The sequence below is a fragment of the Pseudophryne corroboree genome, chromosome 1 (genome assembly GCF_028390025.1).
Source record: "Pseudophryne corroboree isolate aPseCor3 chromosome 1, aPseCor3.hap2, whole genome shotgun sequence".
Classification (NCBI taxonomy): domain Eukaryota; kingdom Metazoa; phylum Chordata; class Amphibia; order Anura; family Myobatrachidae; genus Pseudophryne; species Pseudophryne corroboree.
The window spans coordinates 422604889-422625665 of NC_086444.1; the positions used below are offsets into that span (position 1 = coordinate 422604889).

Sequence of the window (20777 nt, forward strand, 5' to 3'; positions counted from 1 at the left end):
GTACCCCTCCTACGACAAGGAAAAGGGTATTATTTTTCCACACTATATTGTGGTACTGAAGCCAGACGGCTTGGTGACACATAGTCTAAATCTAAAATGTTTTGAACACTTACATAAAAGGTTCAAATCGAGATAAAGTCACTCAGAGCAGTGATAGCGAACCGGAAAAAAGGGGACTATATGGTGTCCCTGGACATCAAGGATTACCTCCATGTCCAAATTTTGTCCTTCTCATCAAGGGTACCTCTGGTTCGTGGTACAGAACTGTCAATATCAGTTTCAGACGATGCCGTTTGAATTATCCACGGCACCCCGGGCCTTTTTACCAAGGTAATGGCCGAAAAGATGTTTCTTCAAAGAAAAAAGGCATCTAAATTATCCCTTACTTGCACGACCTAAAAAGGGCAAGTTCCAGAGAACAGTTGGAGGTCGGAAGAGCACTATCTAAAGTAGTTCTTCGACGGCACGACTGGATTCTAAATATTCCAAGAATCGCAGCTGTTTTCCGACGATACGTCTGCTGTTCCTAGGGATGATTCTGGACACGGTTCAGAAAAAGGTTTTTCTTCCCGAGGAAAAAGCCAAGGAGTTATCCGACCTGTCAGGAACCTCCTAAAACCAGGAAAGGTGTCTGTACATCAATGCACAAGAGTCCTGGGAAAAATGGTGGCTTTTTACGAAGCAATTCCATTCGGCAGATTCCATGCAAGAATTTTCCAAAGGGATCTGTTGGACAAATGGTCAGGGTCGCATCCTCAGATGCACCTGCGAATAACCCTGTCGCCAAGGACAAGGGTATATCTTCTGTGGTGGTTGCAAAAGGCTCATCTATTGGAGGGCCGCAGATTCGGCATACAGGATTTGATCCTGGTGACCACGGACGCCAGCCTGAGAGGTTGGGGAGCAGTCACACAAGGAAGAAACTTCCAGGGGGTATGGACGAACCTGGAAAAGTCTCTTCACATAAACATTCTGGTACTAAGAGCAATCTAAAATGCTCTAAGCCAGGCGGAACCACTCCTGCAAGGAAAACCGGTGTTGATTCAGTCGGACAACATCACGGCGGTCGCCCATGTAAACAGACAGGGCGGCACAAGAAGCAGGAGTGCAATGGCAGAAGCTGCCAAGATTCTTCGCTGGGCGGAGAATCACGTAATAGCACTGTCAGCAGTGTTCTTCCCGGGCGTGGACAACTGGGAAGCAGACTTCCTCAGCAGACACGATATTCACCCGGGAGAGGGGGGTCTTCATCCAGAAGTCTTCCACATGCTAATAAACTGTTGGGAAAGACCAATGGTAGACATGATGGCGTCTCGCCTCAACAAGAAACTGGACAAGTATTGCGCCAGGTCAAGAGATCCACAGGCAATAGCTGTGGACGCACTGGTAACACCTTGGGTGTACAAATCAGTATATGTGTTTCCTCCTCTGCCTCTCATACCAACGGTATTGAAGATTATACGGTGAAGAGGAGTAAGAACAATACTAGTGGCTCCGGATTGGCCAAGAAGGACTTGGTACCCGGAACTTCAAGAGTTGGTCACGGACGACCCGTGCCCTCTACTTCTGAGAAGGGACCTGCTACAACAGGGTCCCTGTCTCTTTCAAGACTTACCGCGGCTGCGTTTGACGGCATGGCGGTTGAACGCCAGATCCTAAAAGGGAAAGGCATTCCAGAAGAAGTCATTCCTACCTTGATTAAGGCAAGGAAGGAAGTCACCGCGAAACATTATCACCGCATTTGGCGAAAATATGTCGCGTGGTGCGAGGATCGGAGTGTTCCGACGGAGGAATTTCAACTGGGTCGTTTCCTACATTTCCTACAATCAGGATTGTCTATGGGTCTCAAATTGAGATCTATTAAGGTTCAAATTTCGGCCCTGTCAATATTCTTCCAAAAAGAATTGGCCTCAGTTCCTGAGGTACAGACTTTTGTTAAAGGAGTACTGCATATACAGCCTCCTGTGGTGCCTCCGGTGGCACCGTGGGATCTAAATGTAGTTTTAGATTTCCTCAAATCCCATTGGTTTGAACCATTGAATAAGGTGGATTTTAAATATCTCACATGGAAAGTGACTATGTTACTGGCCCTGGCTTCCGCCAGGAAAGTATCTGAATTGGCGGCTTTATCTTATAAAAGCCCTTATCTAATCTTCCATTCGGATAGGGCAGAACTGAGGACTCGTCCGCATTTTCTCCCTAAGGTGGTATCAGCGTTTCACCTGAACCAACCTATTGTGGTGCCTGCGGCCACTGGCGACTTGGAGGACTCCAAGTTGTTGGACGTTGTCAGAGCCTTAAAAATATACATTTCAAGGACGGCTGAAGTCAGGAAATCTGACTCGCTGTTGATACTATATGCACCCAACAAGTTGGGTGCCCCTGCTTCTAAGCAGACGATTGCTCGTTGGATTTGTAACACAATTCAACTTGCTCATTCTGTGGCAGGCCTGCCACAGCCTAAATCTGTTAAGGCCCATTCCACAAGGAAGGTGGGCTCATCTTGGGCGGCTGCCCGAGGGGTCTCGGCATTACAATTCTGCCGAGCAGCTACGTGGTCGGGGGAAAACACGTTTGTAAAATTCTACAAATTTGATACCCTGGCAAAAGAGGACTTGGAATTCTCTCATTCGGTGCTGCAGAGTCATCCGCACTCTCCCGCCCGTTTGGGAGCTTTGGTATAATCCCCATGGTCCTTACGGAGTCCCAGCATCCACTAGGACGTCAGAGAAAATAAGATTTTACTTACCGATAAATCTATTTCTCGTAGTCCGTAGTGGATGCTGGGCGCCCATCCCAAGTGCGGATTATCTGCAATACTGTACATAGTTATTGTTAACAAATTCGGGTTATATTGTTAAGGAGCCATCTTTAAGAGGCTCTTTCTGTTATCATACTGTTAACTGGGTTTAGATCACAAGTTGTACGGTGTGATTGGTGTGGCTGGTATGAGTCTTACCCGGGATTCAAATTGCCTCCCTTATTGTGTACGCTCGTCCGGGCACAGTACCTAACTGGAGTCTGGAGGAGGGTCATAGGGGGAGGAGCCAGTGCACACCACCTGATCTGGTAAAAGCTTTACTTTTTTGTGCCCTGTCTCCTGCGGAGCCGCTATCCCCCATGGTCCTTTCAGGAACCCCAGCATCCACTACGGACTCCGAGAAATAGAATTATCGGTAAGTAAATTCTTATTTTAAGGAGAGATTCTCTTGTTACAGTGCTCTTTAGTTCACATCATGCCACTTTGTAGTACCCCTCAGTTCAATGCCACACTCGTGATTCATACTCTTCAGTGAGGCTCAGACTTCCTTGCTGGCTCCTGCTGCAGTTGCTTCACATAGGGGTCCATTTACTGAGCCTTGGAGAGAGCTAAAGTACCAACCAATCAGCTCCTGTAATTTTTCAAACACCGCCTGTAAAGGTCCGTACACACTGATGTTTCTGTCAGTATTGCTCATTTCCCCCCTTCTGAGCTATATTGACTAAAATATCGAACAGTGTGTATGCTGCAAGCGACGGCCGATGCAAGTTCCTGGGGGTCGTCATCGACGCTTGCTGTCGGCCGTGCATGCAGCTCAATTTGGACTTATCGTCCAAAGCTGCATGCATGGACCGGCCGTGGCATGATGTCACTGTGCGATATCGTTAACAATATCGCACAGTGTGTATGCTCTGTCGCCGGGCCAGGAGAGGAAGCACTTGCTCATGGAGCGTATCACACAGTGGCCCTCATTCCGAGTTGTTAGCTCGCTAGCTGCTTTTAGCAGCATTGCACATGCTAGGCTGCCGCCCTCTGGGAGTGTATCTTAGCTTAGCAGAATTGCTACTAAATATTTTCTTGCAGTTTCTGAGTAGCTCCAGACCTACTCCTAGATTGCGATCAGCTCGGTCCGTTTAGTTCCTGGTTTGACGTCACAAACACGCTCTGCATTCGGCCAGCCACTCCCGCGTTTTTCCCTGACACGCCTGCGTTTTTTAGCACACTCCCGGAAAACGCTCAGTTACCACCCAGAAACGCCCCTTTCCTGTCAATCACTCGCCGATCAGCAGTGCGACTGAAAAGCGCCGCAGGATCCACAGCAAATCTACTAAGTTTTGTGTAAAATAACTTGGCGCATGCGTGCTGTATACCATGCGCATTTAGCAACAAATCGCAGCATAGCGAAAATCGGCAACGAGTGAACAACTCGGAATGACCCCAAGTTAGGAGAGGATTGGCTGGTACTTTATCTCTTTCCACTTTATCATTTTCTAAGGCATATTACATAGACCACTTAGTCACACCACTAGTGTTCCTGCTGTGTGAGTGGTGGGCATGTCTGCACAGGCTGGCCCAATGTCTTTCTGCGTCCCCATGCCTGGGCAGGCCCTTGTGTGCCCAGTCTGGCAGGTCAGCTATGTTGCGTCACACTTGTGCACTAGTGGTGGCAGGATTAGTTACGGTATCTATTTTAAAGGGCACAGCTGGTTATGTAATTAGTGTTAATATCTCCATGTGAACAGATCAACAAACGGGTCTGTGAATTTGAAATCGGTTTCACCTCCAGGGTAAATTAAATTGACCATTCAAGGGGATAGCTGTCAGCTTTGTCACTCCTGCCAGCTAACAAGGCGGTGTAGCTCAATACCATCTGTAAACTGGTGGCTAGACACAAAGACAAGCTGCCTCTGATCTTATCAAGGAATGGTCCTTTAGACATTTCTTTATATTTTTGTGTTGAGAAATCTGTATGGCAACTTAATTTGTGGGCTGAAATGAAGTAAGGTGTGAATTCTAAGGAATTGCTATGCAACAAAGCTACGGTAATCGCATATCTTGTGGAATCCCCCTACATGTTGTGGTAAATTGACAGTTCTGGGGCTCAAACACACTTGGGTGTAGCTTCTAAACATTTAAAAGTGGTGATATTGCCCATACAGGGCAGTAATTAAGGGTTGGCCTAGGGGGCTTGGCTTGACCAGGTCATGTAGGGATATGATAAGAGTTTTAGAAGATCCCATCTCCTTCCAAAGCAAAACAATGCATATGACTGCCTGGTGTGGTATTGTTTTCATGTTGCTTGTTACATGTGCTCCACAAGGTAACACCACCTATTTCTTTATTCTGCTTTAGGTCATGCCCCCTCTCTACATTCTAACTCGGGTCACGCTCTCCTTGCAGCCTCTACAACTTGCATGTATCCCACAAGGCCTCACATCTTGCCCGTCATTCCCCCCCCCCCACATACTACTCCTTTCATGTCCCCCCTCTTCCATCCTTCCTTCCACTGTTGCTGCACAGTCTCACCCTCCTCAGTTTCACCTAATGACCACTAAGTCCATCATCCCACCACCTTCTAATGCATTTTAAGTTTTACGGGCACCCTGCCCTATTCAGTAGTAAGCTCTATACAGCATGGATGGCCAAATTGTAAGCAATAATTATCTGCATGATGGGAGAGAGGGGGTGTCAAATCCTTTACTTTGCCAGTGGTGCCTCCTGGACTCCTAGGTACGGGCCTTTGCCTATAGCAACCAATCCGATTCTAGCGATCATTCCTGTATTTCAGTCTAGAAAATGATAGCCAGAATCTGCTTGCTATGGGCAACACCATTGCTTGTTTTAGCTTTATTAAATACAGGTTGAGTATCCCATATCCAAATATTCCGAAATACGGAATATTCGAAATACGGACTTTTTTGACTGAGAGTGAGATAGTGAAACCTTTTGTTTCTCTGGCTGGGTCCACAGGATTATCCACAGGATAACATTGGGATATTGTCGAGCGACAGCGAAAATGACACCAACACGGTCTCGAGCTTTCTGGCCTCCCAGGATGCATTGGGGCCTCCACTATATAGTCCCGCCCACTGACTCAGTCAGATCAGTTTTTTGCTTGGTGCGGCAGGAAGCCGCATGGTCACAGGGCTGCTGAGAAAGCAGCCTCAAGTTTTCATTACTTTATTTTTATAGACTTACTGTTTTGGTTTGAGCGACTTCTCTTAACAGCGTCTTAAACGCATATTAGACAGTCGCTCCAACAACTCCCCACCGGGTCGCAACAGCGCTTACCTTCGCGGTACAGTGCTGTCTCGACGGGCGTCTGTGTCGGATGTTCTAGCAGGTCCAGCAGACGTTACCAGGCTGTGGCCGGAGCATGGGGAGACGGTGAGTTTATGGACTTCCTCTTACTAGAGGGGTCAGGACACAGCTACACTGATTTGGTGGAGACTGCAAACAGTGTGTTGATGCGCCGAACATCTCGAGTGTGACAGCGCTACGCTCTGGGGATCATAGGCGCCAAGACTAGGTGAGGCCGCGATCCTGGGAGTTTAAGTCAACAGGGGGTTTCAGACGCTCTCCTGGCCGTCCCTCCTCCGAGTTCATGGCCAGTTCCCGCGTGTCTCTCGTTTCATGAACTGAATGACCTCACTTCCGGCTCAGACGGTACCACGAGGGTATTCGGTCGCAGCTTAGACGCTGTGGTTGTGTACACTGGATATAAACCCGCCCAGACCGAGTCGCAGGCCTTTAGCGTCCATGTCCGTTATCAGTTACCAAGAGCGGCAGTGTACACCAGTAGCGTCTGAATCCACTCAGCGTCTTACGAGCGTCTTTGCTTGGATATGGAAGTGTGGTGAGTCTCCCTGTATCCCGCTCTCTGGAGGCAGGGTATACAGTACTAAAAATTCCTTCTACTTCTTAGTGTGCAGTGTTAATTTTTAGTACCTATTGCATATGAGACCTGTATATTACTGTGTTTTCAGCATGTTATGTTGAAAAAAGAACCAGTTTAACAGAAGTACAATTTTCCTACTTATGTATAAGTTATTATGGAGGTTGTATTCTCATATGACAATGTCTAATGCTTTAACATGTGACGGACTGCTAGTATGTGTGCTGACTTTTCTGTGTAATGTCAGTCCTGTTCTGACCCTCAAATCAGGTGCACTGTGGTCAGATTGATTTCACCTCTATATACTGATTATAGGGTGTTTTTCAGTCACAAAATTGTGTAGTCAATATCAGAAAAAATGTCTGTGAGCGGCAAAAGTGATGAGGAGAATTTGTCAAGCACTCCCATAGCCCTAATATGCTTATCTTGTAAGTCAGGGGTAATTGATATGATTCAATTGGTCACTTATGAGGGTTTGTGTGCAAACTGTTTCGCTTTTCAGCGAAGTAAAAAACAGGGGTTAGCTCCAGTAGCACCACCTCAAGGGTTAGGTTACACTATGAACCCATACATGCAGCTCCCTTCCTATGGTTTGGTTCCTAGGAGATGGGCTTTCTCTGGAAGAACCAGCCAAGACAGCGTTAAAAGCAAAAGCACCTGTTTTCAAACGAACAAAGTCAGTGAAAGCTGAATTTCCAGCGTCAGAGGAGTTGACGGAAATGATGGATGAGTCTTGGTCAGCGCCCGGTAAAAAGTATAAGATTCCTAGGAGATGGGATTCTTATTATCCATTTCCTGCTGGAGATTGTTCGAAGAGAGAAGTTCCTCCAAAAGTAGATGCACATGTTTTGCGACTCGTGCATAAATCTGCTTTGCCACTGTCATCTACCTCTTTGAATGATGTCACAGACAGGAGGGTAGAGAGCCTATTGAAAAATATTTTTTCTCTTGTGGGTGCAGTGGTAGGACCTGCTATGGCTTCGGCCTGGGTAGCAAAGGCAATGGGCGAATGGATAGAGGAACTAGAGAATGACATCCCCTCTCCTACTAGGGAGCAAGAGGATCGTCTTTGCCGTTTAAGACAATCTGCCCAGTATTTAGAAGAAGCAGCCATTGATGTAGGCACTGTTGCTTCTAAAGCTTCAGCCCGGGCAGTAGTCGCTCGCAGAGCAGTCTGGCTACGGACCTGGAAGGCAGATGCGGAGTCCAAGAAGGAATTGGAAGCATTGCCTTTCGTAGGTAATATATTATTTGGAAAACCTTTATTGGATATCCTAGAGTCAGAGGCTGAATCGAAGAAGGTCAGATTTCCGGCTACCTATAACCCTAAGTCCAAGGGTTTAAAATTTCGCTCATTTCGCTGGCAAAGCAAAGCGAAAGGTAAAGAGGACCCTACACAACCCCAGTTTAAAAGGGGTAGGAAGCAGTGGGCTAGCAAAAAGCCAGCTTCCAAACCTGAACAGAAACCCTCAGCCTGAAGAGACGGGCCTCCGCCTGGAGGATTCCAGGGTTGGGGGCCGACTCCTTCATTTTGCACACATATGGCAGCAGTCAACAACAGATGCCTGGGTGCAGAAGGTAGTATCTCAGGGATATGGGTTCCCATTCAGGAGGCAGCCTCCTCAAAGATTTTTTTGCACCAGCCCGTCTCGTATAGAGTCGAAGGCCAATGCCCTGCAAGAAGCAGTCCAAAGATTACTGCAGTCAGGTGTGATTGTCCCAGTACCTCCATCACAAAAGGGACAGGGGTATTACTCCAATCTGTTTCTGATCCAGAAACCAAATGGGTCATATCGACCAATTCTAAATCTGAAGATGTTGAACAATTACATATGGATCCCGAAGTTCCACATGGAGACGTTACGCTCCATAAGGTTGGCTATGGAACCGGGAGACTATATGGTATCTCTGGATGTACGGGATGCTTACCTACATGTGCCTATAGCACTATCACATCAGTGTTACCTCAGGTTTGCCATCCTCAAGGAACACTTCCAGTTCCAAGCTCTGCCCTTCGGGCTAGCTACAGCACCCAGGGTGTTTACCAAGATCATGGTGGTTATGGCAGCTTGTCTGCGCAAACAAGGGATAAGAATATTCCCATACCTAGACGACCTATTAATCTTAGCACAGTCGCAAGATTTACTGTTGAGCCATCTCCAACAGACAATAGTTTGTTTACAGAGACACGGGTGGCTCATAAATTGGGAGAAGTCGTCCCTGAATCCGTCACAGCGGATGGTTCATTTGGGAGCCATATTGGATTCAGACCTACAGAGAGTTCTCTTACCAGAGAAGAAAATAGTCAAGGTGCAGGTCATGGCTCAGGAAGCGTTGCAAGCCCAGACAATGTCAGTCCATGCAGTAATGCGACTGTTGGGTCTGATGGTATCAACCTTCGACATGGTGGAATATACGCAATTCCACTCCAGACCATTGCAGCATCTCATTTTGACCAAATGGAACGGAAATCATCAAACAATAAAAAAACAGATGATAAAGATTCCAGTAAATGTAAAAAGGTCTCTAGCATGGTGGCTACAGACAGACCATTTAAACAAGGGGAGACCTTTTTGGATAAAAGAGTGGCAAGTCCTGACGACAGATGCCAGCCTGCAAGGCTGGGGGGCGGTACTCGGAAGCCTATGGTTCCAGGGAAAATGGACCGCAAGGGAAAGTCGCCTGCTGATAAATCTGTTAGAAATAAGAGCCATTTACTTGGCCCTAGTTCAGGCAAAGGACAATCTACAAGGAAGACCAGTCCAGATCCGCTTAGACAATGCGACGGCAGTAGCATACCTCAATCATCAAGGAGGAACTCACAGCAAGAGTCTGATGGAGGAAGTAACTTCCATTCTAAAATGGGCGGAACTCCATCTCCCGGCATTGTCAGCAGTATTTGTCCCGGGTGTACTAAATTGGGAAGCGGCAAGGGACCCAGGAGCGGTCCTGGTAGACGCACTGTCAGTGGAATGGAGGTTTCAGCTGGCATATCTGTTCCCTCCAATATCTGTTACCCAGAGTAGTGAGAAAGATAAAACAGGCAAAAGGAGCAATCATTCTAATAGCTCCAGCTTGGCCAAGAAGGCATTGGTACACAGATCTGTTGAGAATGTACGTGGAAGCACCGATACTGCTCCCTCAACGTCCAGATTTGTTAATGCAGGGTCCTTGTTGTCACAGTCATCTGGATCGCCTGTCTTTGACGGCGTGGCTGTTGAAACCTCTATCTTAGAGGCTAAAGGATTTTCAAAGCAAGTAATCCAAACCATGCTTAGAGCAAGAAAGCCTTCTTCGGCCCGTGTATATCATAGAATATGGCAAGCCTATATTCATTGGTGTTCTGGAAAAAATTACAATCCGAGATCTTTTAAAGTAGCTAGAATTTTGGATTTCCTGCAGGCAGGATTGGATAAAGGGTTGAAGGTTGCTTCCTTGAGGGTGCAAGTCTCAGCGTTGACTGTATGGGTTCAGCAGAAGATTGCTGACCTACAGGATGTACGTACATTTTTCCAAGGAGTAGTACATATTCAACCTCCATTTGTTCCTCCTGCAGCTCCCTGGGATTTGAATTTAGTTCTTAAATTTCTCCAGGGTCCTTTGTTTGAACCGCTTGAGAGAGCGGATCTTAAGTGGTTAACGGTTAAAGTTCTTTTTTTACTGGCAATGGCGTCAGCCAGAAGAGTGTCAGATTTAGGAGCATTATCATGTAAGTCTCCTTTCCTAAGTTTTTTTTCCAGACAGAGCAGTTCTCAGAACGAGATCTAGTTATCTTCCAAAGGTGGTGTCAAAGTTTCACCTGAATGAAGAGATTGTAGTCCCAGCTTTTCAGGTATCGGGACTATCTGCGGGAGAAGCGTCACTGGACGTGGTCCGGGCTTTAAAAATCTACATAGATCGTACTAGTGCCATCAGGAAAACAGATTCCCTCTTCATCCTCTACGGATTCCATAGGAGAGGTTGGCCTGCTAGTAAACAGACGCTGGCGAGATGGCTCCGAATGGTAATATCTGAAGCTTATTCTCATGCAGATCTCCCTATTCCGGCTAATGTCTCTGCACACTCTACACGTAAGGTAGGTCCTTCTTGGGCAGCACAACAGGGTGCATCAGCAGAACAGATATGTAGGGCAGCCACATGGTCTCCATAAATAAACACATTCATCAGACATTATGCCTTGGATACTTATGCTTCTCATGACGCAGACTTCGGGCGAAAGGTCCTCCTGTGCAATCAGGAGCGTCCCCACCACTAAAATGGCTTTGGGAATACCAATTTTATCCTGTGGATAATCCTGTGGACCCAGCCAGAGAAATAAACGTTATGGTAAGAACTTACCGTTGATAACGTGATTTCTCTTATGTCCACAGGGATCCCATCCTGACGCATCTGATTTGAGGATCTAGACAAACACTAAAAACCTCTTCCTTCTTGTATGGAAGGGTGTGCATGTGTGTTCTTATCGCCTGTAAAGGTCCCAACTTAATGTTCCTGCCTAAAATCGCTGTGGAAAGAACTGATCTGACTGAGTCAGTGGGCGGGACTATATAGTGGAGGCCCCAATGCATCTTTGGAGGCCAGAAAGCTCGTGACCGTGTTGGTGCCATTTTCGCTGTCGCTCGACAATATCCCAATGTTATCCTGTGGATACTTGTGGACATAAGAGAAATCACGTTATCAACGGTAAGTTCTTACCATAACGTTTATTTTTTGATGGCTCAATGTGCACAAACTTTGTTTAATGCACAGTTATTAAAAATATTGTATTAAATGATCTTCAGGCTGTGTGTATAAGGTGTATATGAAACATAAATGAATTGTGTGAATGTAGACACACTTTGTGTAATGCACAAAGTTACAAAAAATATTGGCTAAAATGACCTTCAGGCTGTGTGTATAAGGTGTATATGTAACATAAATACATTCTTTGCTTAGATTTAGGTCCCATCACCTTGATATCTTATTATGGTATGCAATTATTCCAAAATACGGAAAAATCCCATATCCAAAATACCTCTGGTCCCAAGCATTTTGGATAAAGGATACTCAACTTGTATACCCCTTGGAGAGGTGGCCATTTTATTGTGTCTTGTCCCAGCCATACAGACCCTTTTTTTTTTTTTTCTTCTTATTATATCCAGTGTCCTTAACCTTGTTATGTTAAATATACATTTGAATATGATTTCTCCTTAATATTCTAACAAATCCATACAACGTTTATGGAGAGATTTATTGTTTGACCATTCTAATATTTTAATTACAGATGTAGCCATGCTCATGTTACTGTGATGCGGCTTGCTGCATCGCGTGCCAGGCTGTGACTATTCACTGCCGGCAGCTGCTCAAATAATTCCATTAGGAATTAATGGAGTGAACGCCGGCTGAGAATATTCGCAGCCAGTGGTGCAAGTAGAAAAAAAATCTTAGTGGTACTGTGTGCGTGCGCTGAAAAAAATGGGTGTGGCCACTAAAAAATGGGTGCAAGATACACATATGCACCCCAGTGGTGCTGTGCCAGTTACACATATGCCCCCACAGTGCCAGATACGCACATATGCCCCCAGTGGTGCCACTGCTGCTCGCCGCGCTACCTCCTGCAGGGATCGCTGCTGTGTGTGAGGGGAGGAGAGCGTAGATCATGCATCTCTTGCCCCTCAGTCCGGTCTCCAGTAGCTGCGTGTATCTCAAATCAGGCACCGGCTCGTGAGCCAATCAGGAGCCGCCGCTGCCGGTCTGCGAGCTCTGATTGGCTAACGAACCGGCACCTGAATTAAGACACATGCCACTGGAGACCGCACTGAGGGGCAGGAAAGGTGCTTGCTGCGCTGTTCTTCCATCGAACACACAGCATCTGCAAGCAAGGCAGTCGGGCAGGCGGTACTGCATACCGGCTGTCAATTTCTTACCGGTATACAGTACCAGCCCCTACTGCTATACTTGCAAGCCATGTTGCAGCATGCTGCATGGCTACATCTGTACTTGACTGTAGTCATACTTTTGATGCTAGGGAAGGCCATTTTATCCCATTTAGTGTTTGTATGTGACATGGTGTAACCAGGAGCATAGTGTATGCCATTGGTTACATGGTTGTGACTGAAGGAGTGATGCATCAAGCAGTGAAAGAATGGGGAAGTTGATAAGTAAATTAGCTTTCTCTGACGTCCTAAGTGGATGCTGGGGACTCCGTAAGGACCATGGGGAATAGCGGCTCCGCAGGAGACAGGGCACAAAAGTAAAAGCTTTAGGATCAGGTGGTGTGCACTGGCTCCTCCCCCTATGACCCTCCTCCAAGCCTCAGTTAGGTTTTTGTGCCCGGCCGAGAAGGGTGCAATCTAGGTGGCTCTCCTAAAGAGCTGCTTAGAGTAAAAGTTTTTTATTAGGTTTTTTATTTTTAGTGAGTCCTGCTGGCAACAGGCTCACTGCAACGAGGGACTTAGGGGAGAAGAAGTGAACTCACCTGCGTGCAGGATGGATTGGCTTCTTAGGCTACTGGACACTAGCTCCAGAGGGACGATCACAGGTACAGCCTGGATGGGTCACCGGAGCCGCGCCGCCGACCCCCTTGCAGATGCTGAAGAGAGAAGAGGTCCAGAAATCGGCGGCTGAAGACTTCCCAGTCTTCTTAAGGTAGCGCACAGCACTGCAGCTGTGCGCCATTGCTCTAAGCACACTTCACACTAACGGTCACTGAGGGTGCAGGGCGCTGGGGGGGGCGCGCCCTGGGCAACAATGAAAGTACCTATGCTGGCTAAATATACATCACATATAGCCTCTGGGGCTATATGGATGTATTTAACCCCTGCCAGGTTGTCAGAAAAACGGGAGAAGAAGCCCGCCGAAAAGGGGGCGGGGCCTATTCTCCTCAGCACACAGCGCCATTTTCCCTCACAGAACTGCTGGTGGGAAGGCTCCCAGGCTCTCCCCTGCACTGCACTACAGAAACAGGGTTAAAACAGAGAGGGGGGGCATTTTTGTGGCGATATTATTACATATTAAGATGCTATAAGGGAAAACACTTATATAAGGTTGTCCCTGTAAAATTATAGCGTTTTGGTGTGTGCTGGCAAACTCTCCCTCTGTCTCCCCAAAGGGCTAGTGGGGTCCTGTCCTCTATCAGAGCATTCCCTGTGTGTGTGCTGTGTCGGTACGTGTGTGTCGACATGTATGAGGACGATGTTGGTGAGGAGGCGGAGCAATTGCCTGTAATGGTGATGTCACTCTCTAGGGAGTCGACACCGGAATGGATGGCTTATTTAGGAAATTACGTGATAATGTCAATACGCTGCAAGGTCGGTTGACGACATGAGACGGCCGGCAAACCAATTAGTACCTGTCCAGGCGTCTCAAACACCGTCAGGGGCTTTAAAACGCCCATTACCTCAGTCGGTCGACACAGACACAGACACTGACTCCAGTGTCGACGGTGAAGAAACAAACGTATTTTCCATTAGGGCCACACGTTACATGTTAAGGGCAATGAAGGAGGTGTTACATATTTCTGATACTACAAGTACCACAAAAAAGGGTATTATGTGGGGTGTGAAAAAACTACCTGTAGTTTTTCCTGAATCAGATAAATTAAATGAAGTGTGTGATGATGCGTGGGTTTCCCCCGATAGAAAATTATTGGCGTTATACCCTTTTCCGCCAGAAGTTGGGAAACACCCCCTAGGGTGGATAAGGCGCTCACACGCTTATCAAAACAAGTGGCGTTACCGTCTCCAGATACGGCCGCCCTCAAGGAGCCAGCTAATAGGAGGCTGGAAAATATCCTAAAAAGTATATACACACATACTGGTGTTATACTGCGACCAGCGATCGCCTCAGCCTGGATGTGCAGCGCTGGGGTGGCTTGGTCGGATTCCCTGACTGAAAATATTGATACCCTTGACAGGGACAGTATTTTATTGACTATAGAGCATTTAAAGGATGCATTACTATATATGAGAGATGCACAGAGGGATATTTGCACTCTGGCATCAAGAGTAAATACGATGTCCATGTCTGCCAGAAGATGTTTATGGACACGACAGTGGTCAGGTGATGCAGATTCCAAACGGCACATGGAAGTATTGCCGTATAAAGAAAAAGACACCGTCTTTCAGCCTCAGTCCTTTCGTCCCCATAAGGGCAAGCGGGCAAAAGGCCAGTCATATCTGCCCAGGGGTAGAGGAAAGGGAAGAAGACTGCAGCAGGCAGCCCCTTCCCAGGAACAGAAGCCCTCCACCGCTTCTGCCAAGTCCTCAGCATGACGCTGGGGCCGTACAAGCGGACTCAAAGGCGGTGGGGGGTCGTCTCAAGAGTTTTAGCGCGCAGTGGGCTCACTCGCAAGTGGACCCCTGGATCCTACAAGTAGTATCCCAGGGGTACAGATTGGAAATTCGAGACGTCTCCCCCTCGCAGGTTCCTGAAGTCTGCTTTACCAACGTCTCCCTCCGACAGGGAGGCAGTATTGGAAACAATTCACAAGCTGTATTCCCAGCAGGTGATAATCAAAGTACCCCTCCTACAACAAGGAAAGGGGTATTATTCCACACTATTTGTGGTACTGAAGCCAGACGGCTCGGTGAGATCTATTCTAAATCTGAAATCTTTGAACACTTACATACAAAGGTTCAAATCAAGATGGAGTCACTCAGAGCAGTGATAGCGAACCAGGAAGAAGGGGACTATATGGTGTCCCTGGACATCAAGGATGCTTACCTCCATGTCCCAAATTGCCCTTCTCACCAAGGGTACCTCAGGTTCATGGTACAGAACTGTCACTATCAGTTTCAGACGCTGCCGTTTGGATTGTCCACGGCACCCCGGGTCTTTACCAAGGTAATGGCCGAAATGATGATTCTTCAAAGAAAAGGCGTCTTAATTATCCCTTACTTGGACGATCTCCTGATAAGGGCAAGGTCCAGAGAACAGTTGGAGGTCGGAGTAGCACTATCTCAAGTAGTTCTACGACAGCACGGATGGATTCTAAATATTCCAAAATCGCAGCTGATTCCGACGACACGTCTGCTGTTCCTAGGGATGATTCTGGACACAGTCCAGAAAAAGGTGTTTCTCCCGGAGGAGAAAGCCAGGGAGTTATCCGAGCTAGTTAGGAACCTCCTAGAACCAGGCCAAGTGTCAGTGCATCAATGCACAAGAGTCCTGGGAAAAATGGTGGCTTCTTACGAAGCGATTCCATTCGGCAGATTTCACGCAAGAATTTTTCAGTGGGATCTGCTGGACGAATGGTCCGGATCGCATCTTCAGATGCATCAGCGGATAATCCTGTCTCCAAGGACAAGGGTGTCTCTTCTGTGGTGGCTGCAGAGTGCTCATCTACTAGAGGGCAGCAGTTTCGGCATTCAGGACTGGGTCCTGGTGACCACGGATGCCAGCCTGAGAGGCTGGGGAGCAGTCACACAGGGAAGAAATTTCCAAGGAGTGTGGTCAAGTCTGGAGACTTCTCTCCACATAAATATACTGGAGCTAAGGGCAAGTTACAATGCTCTGAGCCTAGGAAGACCTCTGCTTCAAAGTCAACTGGTGCTGATCCAGTCGGACAACATCACGGCAGTCGCCCACGTAAACAGACAGGGCGGCACAAGAAGCAGGAGGGCAATGGCAGCAAGGATTCTTCGCTGGGCGAAAAATCATGTGATAACACTGTCAGCGGTGTTCATTCCGGGAGTGGACAACTGGGCAGACTTCCTCAGCAGGCACGACCTCCACCCGGGAGAGTGGGGACTTCATCTGGAAGTCATCCACATGATTGTGAACCGTTGGGAAAGACCAAAGGTGGACATGATGGCGTCCCGTCTGAACAAAAAACTGGACAGGTATTGCGCCAGGTCAAGAGACCCTCAGGCAATAGCTGGGACGCTCTGGTAACACCGTGGGTGTACCAGTCGGTGTATGTGTTCCCTCCTCTGCCTCTCATACCCAAGGTACTGAGAATTATAAGACGGAGAGGAGTAAGAACTATACTCGTGGCTCCGGATTGGCCAAGAAGGACTTGGTACCCGGAACTTCAAGAGATACTAAGAAGGGACTTGCTTCAGCAAGGATCATGTCTGTTCCAAGACTTACCGCGGCTGCGTTTGACGGCATGGCGGTTGAACGCCGGATCCTAAGGGAAAAAGGCATTCCGGAAGAGGTCATCCCTACCCTGGTCAGAGCCAGGAAGGAGGTGACCGCACAATATTATCACCGCATTTGGCGAAAATATGTTGCATGGTGTGAGGCCAGGAAGGCCCCCACGGAGGAATTTCAACTCGGTCGATTCCTGCATTTCCTGCAAACAGGACTGTCTATGGGCCTCAAATTGGGGTCCATTAAGGTTCAAATTTCGGCCCTGTCGATTTTCTTCCAGAAAGAATTGGCTTCAGTTCCTGAAGTCCAGAAGTTTGTCAAGGGAGTACTGCATATACAACCCCCTTTTGTGCCTCCAGTGGCACTGTGGGATCTCAACGTAGTTCTGGGATTCCTCAAATCACATTGGTTTAAACCGCTCAAATCTGTGGATTTGAAATATCTCACATGGAAAGTGACCATGCTGTTGGCCCTGGCCTCGGCCAGGCGAGTATCAGAATTGGCGGCTTTGTCTCACAAAAGCCCATATCTGATTGTCCATTCGGACAGGGCAGAGCTGCAGACTCGTCCCCAGTTTTCTCCCTAAGGTGGTATCAGCGTTTCACCTGAACCAGCTTATTGTGGTACCTGCGGCTACTAGGGACTTGGAGGACTCCAAGTTGCTAGATGTTGTCAGGGCCCTGAAAATATATGTTTCCAGGACGGCTGGAGTCAGGAAAACTGACTTGCTGTTATCCTGTATGCACCCAACAAACGGGGTGCTCTTGCTTCTAAGCAGACGATTGCTAGTTGGATGTGTAGTACAATTCAGCTTGCACATTCTGTGGCAGGCCTGCCACAGCCAAAATATGTAAATGTCCATTCCACAAGGAAGGTGGGCTCATCTTGGGCGGCTGCCCGAGGGGTCTCGGCTTTACAACTTTGCCGAGCTGCTACTTGGTCAGGGGCAAACACGTTTGCAAAATTCTACAAATTTGATACCCTGGCTGAGGAGGACCTGGAGTTCTCTCATTCGGTGCTGCAGAGTCATCCGCACTCTCCCGCCCGTTTGGGAGCTTTGGTATAATCCCCATGGTCCTTACGGAGTCCCCAGCATCCACTTAGGACGTCAGAGAAAATAAGAATTTACTTACCGATAATTCTATTTCTCGTAGTCCGTAGTGGACGCTGGGCGCCCATCCCAAGTGCGGATTGTCTGCAATACTTGTACATAGTTATTGTTACAAAAATCGGGTTATTATTGTTGTGAGCCATCTTTTCAGAGGCTCCGCTGTTATCATGCTGTTAACTGGGTTCAGATCACAGGTTGTACAGTGTGATTGGTGTGGCTGGTATGAGTCTTACCCGGGATTCAAAATCCTTCCTTATTGTGTACGCTCGTCCGGGCACAGTATCCTAACTGAGGCTTGGAGGAGGGTCATGGGGGGAGGAGCCAGTGCACACCACCTGATCCTAAAGCTTTTACTTTTGTGCCCTGTCTCCTGCGGAGCCGCTATTCCCCATGGTCCTTACGGAGTCCCCAGCATCCACTACGGACTACGAGAAATAGAATTATCGGTAAGTAAATTCTTATTTTTAAGTATTTTATAGAATGTACTTAATAAATGCTACCTTCAAGCTGATTGGTTACTCTAGGCTTCTCCACTTTTCCTCTACCCCACTCTTTTCACTGGTGTGATATATCTCCCCCTGATTATTTTGGGTCTCATTACCCTCAATTAAAATAGATGGTGGCTGTGACTATGTGGGTCATTCCGACCTGTTCGCACGCTGCCGTTTTTCACGGCGCAGTGATTAGGCCACTACTGCGCATGCACCACAATGTGCAGGCGCGTCATAGGAGTACAAAGCGGATTGTTGCTGAGCAATGGATTTAACGAAGAATCCATTCGCGCAGCCGATCGCAAGGAGATTGACAGGAAGAAGGCGTTTGTGGGTGGCAACTGACCGTTTTCTGGGAGTGTTTGGGAAAACGCAGGCGTGTCCAAGCGTTTGCAGGGCGGGTGTCTGACTTCAATTCTGGGACCAGACAGGCTGAAGTGATCGCAGCGGCTGAGTCAGTTCAGACCTACTCAGAAACTGCACAAAATGTTTTTGCAGAGCTTGGCTGCACAGGCGTTCGCACACTTGGAAAGCGAAAATGCACTCCCCTATAGGCGGCGACTATCTGATTGCAGTGCTGCAAAAAGTAGCTAGCGAGCGATCAACTCTAAATGACACCCAATGTGTGTAAGTAAGTGACCTGCTTTGAGGTGCGTTTCGGCTAAATCTGTAGCCTGTGTAAAAGTATATTGGTATACTAAGTTCTGAAATGTTATGTAATCCTTGGCAATAACATCTGTGTAACGGACGGTGGGCATGCGTATCTTCACATATATTAAAGCAGAACATGTACTTAAGAGGTTGACAAATACAGTTGGTATGTGAGGTTATTGCTGAGACAATAGGAACTAGTAGTTTTTGGAATGGTATCTTGCATAACAGAAGGAGTAGTATTAAGTGGGTGTGGGCGAACAGCAGTGCTAGCCTAGGACAGAGATGATCGGTGTACATATCATTAGTGCACAATTGTAAAACTTTATTGTGCTGTAATTAATTCAATGTTTTCTTTTTTTTTTTTTTTTTTCTTTTCTAAACTCCTCTCAAATCATTTGTTAGAGATGATGCTTCATCAAATTCGGCTGCGAAGAGACTGGAACGCAGTCAGTGGACAGATAAGATTGATGCTCAATATGGGTTTGAGAGGATTCGGGAGCCTGGGGAGAGAACAGGCTGGCTACTCAACATGCATCCGGTTAGTGTATTAACCAGCCATGTATAAGTGTGAAGCTTTAATAGAGGATGTTGTATTTGACTGATGAAGCTTAACACTACCAGCTTGGCAAAATTCACGCTAGTCACAGATGCATGCCTGGCCCAGATCTCTGGGGGCAGGGTTGAAGGAACTGTTCCAGGCTGTGTTCCAGACACTGCATGCTCCAGTGTCATCTCTTGGCCGTGCCCCAGACACCGCACGCAAGCTCCACAGTCTGCTCCAGGCTGTGCACCACGTACCACATGCAAGCTACATAGTCCACTCCAGGCTGTGCGCCACACACAGCAGGCAAGCACCACCCTCTGCTCCGGGCTGTGTGCCCCGCACATTTCATGCTCCACCGCCGGCTCCGGGCTGTGCGGGGCTCCACCGCCGGCTCCGGGCTGTGCGCCCTGCACGCTCCACCGCCGGCTTCGGGATGTGCGCCCCGCACACTGCACGCTCCACCGCCGGCTCCGGGCTGTGCGCCCCGCACACTGCATGCTCCACCTCAAAGCGGGGTGCGGGGCACAGCCCTGAGCAGGCAATGGAGTGTGCAGGGCACAGCCCTGAGCAGGCGGTGGGGCGCACGGGGCACAGCCCTGAGCAGGCCTGCCTGCTCAGGGCTGTGCCCCACCGCCTGCTCAGGGCTGTGCCCCACCGCCTGCTCAGGGCTGTGCCCCACCGCCTGCTCAGGGCTGTGCCCCACCGCCTGCTCCACCTCAAAGCATCCCAGGTTCAGGTCCAGGTTTTAGGTTCAGGTCCAGGTTTTAGGTTCATCCATGCTTGGCCACAGGTGACTTAATAACAGTAGGTACTCAGTTAATTTGATGTAACCATTAGTGCTAAGCCATGAATATATCTAAACCCCAGACCGTTGGGGTGCCTTGAAGACTGTGTTTGAGGAACACTTTTCAAAGCTGTCTTCTCCTAGTGCTTTGTGCAAACAATTTGGTTTATCAAACCTATCAATATTTTACATGTTTATCCTTCTTTTCTAGACTGAAATTCTTGATGAGGACAAACGTCTAGTGAGTGTTGTGGATTATTACTTCATACAAGAAGATGGGAGCAGGTTCAAGGTAAAACTAAAGCCTCTACCTTCATATTAAATGTATTTGATATCTATTGAAATACAGCTATATTACACAAATCCTTCAAACGTCATCTTGCTGCAGTCATATATTTTCTAGCTTATTATTTTAATTTTTTTATATATGTGAAACTTTTGTATGAGATTGTAACGGCTCCGC

The 20777-nt window shown here is 47.7% G+C and overlaps 1 protein-coding gene across 1 annotated transcript in view; it reads left to right on the forward strand.

The window, feature by feature from the left end:
* The window catches only part of POLE (DNA polymerase epsilon, catalytic subunit), a 335686-nt gene that overhangs the window by 3038 nt on the left and 311871 nt on the right, over nucleotides 1-20777 (forward strand). Inside the window, exons 2-3 of the mRNA XM_063913394.1 lie at nucleotides 19389-19524; nucleotides 20526-20606. Of these exons, the coding sequence (XP_063769464.1) occupies nucleotides 19389-19524; nucleotides 20526-20606 (217 nt within the window). The remainder of the gene's footprint in view (nucleotides 1-19388; nucleotides 19525-20525; nucleotides 20607-20777) is intronic.